Source organism: Python bivittatus, unplaced genomic scaffold, assembly GCF_059951505.1.
Source record: "Python bivittatus isolate LINGU-HERP-01145 unplaced genomic scaffold, Pbiv_v1 ctg000700_np1212, whole genome shotgun sequence".
Classification (NCBI taxonomy): Eukaryota; Metazoa; Chordata; class Lepidosauria; order Squamata; family Pythonidae; genus Python; species Python bivittatus.
Genome location: NW_028277098.1, coordinates 83,131,704 through 83,136,964, shown reverse-complemented (window position 1 = coordinate 83,136,964; position 5,261 = coordinate 83,131,704). Strand labels below are relative to the sequence as shown.

Sequence of the window (5,261 nt, the reverse complement as noted above, 5' to 3'; positions counted from 1 at the left end):
TTCCTCACTTCAAATTCAGCTCCTGGTGATGTTACAAGGACATGTCGATGTTAGCAGTTATAATGTATGTTCACTTATAGTGAAAGCTTATCAATGTTTTAATCAGTGACATCACCAAGTCAACAAAACCTACGTAGTACAGATGTCACCAGGTCAGCAATCATACTAGGTACAATGTTTCCTTCATCTCATCAAGAAGGGATGCTTGCCAGCCCTAAGACTCATGATTGACATAAACCTCTACTTGCCTGTATTGACCTCAAGCAGCCCTATACTGAAAATCTGTTTTTGAAGCGAATTCTATTTTTAGCACTTCTGAAACAAATAAAGCCCTAGTAAAGTTTTATTTTTTTTTATTTTTTGAGTTTTAAAATGGGCTACTGCTGATGCAAATAGTGAGGTTGAGAGATTCTTTCCTGAGGTCCGTGCAAGCCCACATAGATGAATCAACTGTATAGCTGTGGATGTTTGGGGTTCACATTTCTGGGCCTTCTTTGGCTGTTCTAATTCTCATGGGTTGCTCTCAGAATTGATTCTAAAGATTTGTCACACTGGCCCCGAGTAACAGTCACTGAGGTAAAGCAGATGATAAATCAGATAAATCAGGGAAAAGCCCCCAGTTGAGACTTCTATCAGCAGAATTGATCATGGCCAATATAGATGAGTGGGTCCCAGTCCTCTCATCCTTATTTACCTATATTAATAATACTGCATACATCCAAGAATACGGGGGGGTGTGTGTGTGTGCAGTAGTGTCACAATCTTCAAGAAAGGAGATAGAACCATACCAGCAAACCATAGGCCCATAAGCCTCTTAAATATAATTAGCAAATGCAAGACAAGGAAGTTGCATGAATTGATGGACCAAAAACATACCTTAGGGGACAAGCAGGTTTTAGGGAAGTGAGATCTACAATAAACTAGTAATTCTGCAACCTCTAGCAGAAGGTTCATTCATGTGGCACTAACTAAACACTGTATTAGTTTTTGTGGATTTCTAAGCTGCCTTTAATTCAGTTTCTAGACCACAGTTATGGGATAAGCTTAAAAACTCTTCCACTGACAATCATCTTCTGCTGTTGATGTCAAGTTTATAAGGAAGCACCAATGTCAGAGTCGGGTGTGATTGTGCTGGCCAATTGTCAAATGCAGTTACAACAGAGAAGAGTGTGAGGTTGCTTGTATTTTACCCCCTTGCTGTTTAATATTTACATAATTTCCCTGGTAAGCTATTTGCAAAGTCCAGAACTTTCAGAACTTGTTTTAGATCTTGTTGGCAGACCCAGGTGAGAAGTAAAATAGATTGAACTGGTCTTATTGATTTGAGATTTGGATAAGGCCATGGAAATAATTAGGCAATGAGTTGGAGATCCAGAGTTACAAATTAATTGGAAAGATTTCCCAACCACTGAGGGACTTACAAAGATTCACACCTGCAAAATAGTTGGATTTTCTCACATTCTCCAGTTATAGGTTGGATGAAAAAGGGTCATTTGTTTATTTCATTAGATTTAGAAGCTGCCCAACTCCAAAATGACACCCATCATCCACCCAAAAATGGGTAGAGCTTCAGTTGTACCATCACAGCTGCCATCTTGACTATTTTTACCCTACTCTGCAGACACTCCTCAGCTCTTGGTGGGAAAACTAGACTGTGTTCCAGGAAGGGAATCATAAAGTATCCCCATTGCTGACAATCAGTAAGATGATGAAAACTTTATTTTGTGTTCCAGAATGGATGCAAGTACAAGAGATTCTAAGTAGGAGTCCAAAGTCCTTAAAACTATGGGGAACTTGAGTGCCTCCAACCTCTACTGGCTGAATGAAGCCATCTTCATTGGGCTGGTCAAGTAGCGCAGACCCGAAGGAGAGGCTTCACACGGGTTCTCCAAGTTTACCACGGAAACCAGTTCAAGGGGATCATTAACCCATTATTCCCCCCCAGACGCGCTGAGTGCGCCGCGGTGCAGTCCCGCCGGGAAGAAGCTTCGGCTGTCCTGGCCTGACTTCGCCCGGGATTCATTCACTCATTCACTCATTCCCTATTTCGGGAAATGCGGGGAGGTTTTTTCCAGCGGTGCCGACGACGCGCTCATAAGCTGGTTGCCTAGTGGAACTGCGGAGGAAGAAATCTTTCCACTTTCCTCTCCTGGTGCTGAAGTCCGACTAGTTTTTTTTCCCGGGGCACCGAGTCCAAAGGAGGAGCCCAGAAGGGTAGTCCTATCACACACACCCCCGCCCCTCCCTCGCTCTCCTCTTTCTCTTTCAGCGCAATTAGTCCCACACTCACTTTCGGTTCCATCTAATCTCTGGAGATCCCCGCCCTTCCTTTCTCCTCTCCCGTCCCCTCCCTCCTTCTTTGGTCTCGGCTCTTCCCCGAAGCTTCACCCAGCTGCGAGCACTTTAATCGGCCTGCCTGGAACCTCGGCTCGCAGGCGCCTCAGTCGCGAAGAGCCCAGGTCGCCAAGCTAGTCCGGCGCGCGTCGACTCTCCGGAGCTTAAGGGGTCCAGAAGATCGGGGTCGACGGCGGGCTTAAGGGGATCAGAACCACGACCGTGGAGTTCTCTTGCATCTCTTTCCCTCCCTCCACCTTGCAGTCTTTCGACGGAGAAAAGAGAATCCTGGTGGCTCTTCCTCCTTTCCAAACTGCCATAAGTCTATCTTCTGAAGCCTCGTTACTTTCTTTCCACTGGCAAAATCCCTTCTGTATCCACCATCCACCCCCAGGTTTAATTCCCAGGTCTGCTTTCCTGAAGTCCCCCCACGGTTGACATCCCACTTTCCTTTGCTCTTTCTCCATGTGTTCCCTCTCCTGATGCTTTCCTTTGAGAAATCAGATTCCATCCTGCACCCACTCAAGCAAATTCCTCCTCTTCCTACTTGCCCACTTTCCCTTGCCCCCTCCAAAGTTCATCATAGACGTGATGGAAAAAGTTAATAATTCTAGCAACTCCACCACTGACATTGATGTTCTGTGCCCAGTCAATACAGATTTCACCCAATGGTTCCTGCCCTCTTTCTACCTCATTCTTTCCCTCTTGGGCCTTTTGGGGAATGGACTGGGCTTGTGGAGCTTATGCAGAAGTTCGCGGAAGAACGGTTGGAATTCCTTCAATGTGCTGTTGTGTAACTTAGCAATTGCAGACTTGCTTTATGTGATTACACTGCCCTTCATTGTGTCCTACTACCTCCAGGGACATGTGTGGCTCTTTGGCCAAAGCTGGTGCAAATTAACTCGACTTCTTTTCCATGTCAACCTTTATGCCAGCATTGGCTTTCTGACCTGCATCAGTGTTCATCGTTACCTGCGCATCGTATATCCACTGAAGATGATGGGAAGATGTCAGACACTTGGCTCTTCTGTCTCTCTGAGTGTTTTTGTCTGGGTCTGGGTCATGATTCAGCTTTCTCCTGATTTAACTTTCAGCAAAATGGACCTCAAGGGTGAGAAGTGCCATGACTCAACAGGACACAAAAACCTGGAGAAGTATCTATTATATTTTCTAATCTTAACAGTGACTGGCTTTGCCATTCCTTTCTTTGTCATCACTGGATGCTATTGTCATGTGGTCATTGTCCTCAGGAAGAATGAAAACATGGATCCTGTCCTCAAGCGGAGGAGCATCAAATTGGTGGTTGTGGTAATGGCACTTTTCTATATCTGTTTCCTCCCCTATCACATCTTTAGGAACCTTAACTTGCTGTCTCGAAGGTGGCAACATCAGGGATTTTGTGATCAGACTTTAAAGAACATTTATATCTTTTACCAAGTAACTCGAGTCTTGGCTAGCCTGAATAGTGTCCTGAACCCTTTGTTATACCTGCTGGCCCGTGAGGATTTGGGGGTGCATTTGAGGACATTTGGTAGAAGTATTAGACTGAGTCTGAAGACTGTTTGGCACAGCAAAGTCCAATACCATTTGGAACAAAGTAAATCAAATTCTATGTTTGATGAAGAATGTGAGGAGACATTATCTAGTGATCTGCAGATGGTTTTTTTAAAGGGCATATCATAAATGCATGAATGTTCCTTCCTCTTTTTTCCAACATTCCTGTCTTTGGATCGATACAGGTATTCGTTTTTTAATAGAATTTGAAAATGGCGTTTGGAGAACAATTTTGAAGCACTATGCAAATGTGCAGAAGCTGTAAAGTGAGAATGAATAGAATGCAGTGGGGTAGGGCTATGAAAGGTAAACAACTAAGTTTGATGGGCCTATAGTTTTATTATTTCCCTGAATAATAAACTCTGATGGATAGCGCTACCCTTATTAATTTATTATATGGGTATTTTCTATGGGAGGCCTTTTGTTTTTGAAGAGATTGGGATTTTTAAAAGTTGCTGGATTGAAAACACCATGTATGGATTATGTGTAATATTACTCCTTTCTCTCTGTGTGTGTTTATGGTAGAGGTGGGAGACCACGTAAGACTCAAACAGAAGATACATTCAGTTGCCATTAATGTATATCTGTATAGCTATAGCTATTCAATGAAATGTGAAATGTCTCTTTTTCCTTACTGGGGGAAGCTAGCCAGTTAAAACTGCATGGGTTCAAGTTATGCAAAACTTCTGTGACATCTCTCCCTCTTTCTTTTAGGCTGGGAGTGATGAACTTTGGCATATGATGGCTTATATAAAACTGTATAAAAATGGCTTATATAAAAAAACTAGAAATGCGTGGGCTTGTTTTTCAAAGGCTACATTATGGTATCACCCAAAATCACAATGTACAGATATTATCTTTTAATATATCTCATATACACACATCCATATGTAGATATCCTGAAGTGACTATACCAGTTACTCTGTGATACTAGACGCACTACCAGGGTATAAACCTCACTGAATTTGGTGGAACTAACTTCTGCATAGATCACTTTCACTCCTTTAATCACAAATATTTTAGCACACATTACCTTGTTCTGTGATTAACAGTTTCTTTTTAATCCCATCTTGAATTGTGTGCCAGGGTGGGGGTGGGGGAAAAGATATGAGGTACAAAACTAGAATAGAATTCTTTGTGTTATCTTTATAAAAACCCTAAAATGGACTTGCTTGAGAGAGAGAAAAAGAAAGAGTATGTGACCATCTTGTCATTCCTTTTAATGAATACAACTTTCTGATTTAATGTTTTTAGCTGTTGGGCAGCCAACAAATTTTTTTTATTTATTTATTTATTTATTTATTTATTTATATGAATGAATGAATGAATGAATGAATGAATGAATGAATGAATGAATGAATGAATGTAATAAC

General features: G+C 42.1%; 1 protein-coding gene across 1 annotated transcript; it reads left to right on the top strand.

The window, feature by feature from the left end:
• The first annotated feature begins 2,307 nt into the window (after positions 1-2,307).
• On the top strand, positions 2,308-5,060 carry LOC103059468 (P2Y purinoceptor 1-like). Its single transcript, XM_007420842.4, has one exon. The coding sequence runs from the start codon at positions 2,926-2,928 to the stop codon at positions 4,015-4,017; it is 1,092 nt and encodes a 363-aa protein (XP_007420904.3). The 5' UTR covers positions 2,308-2,925; the 3' UTR covers positions 4,018-5,060.
• The last annotated feature ends 201 nt before the right edge of the window (positions 5,061-5,261 follow it).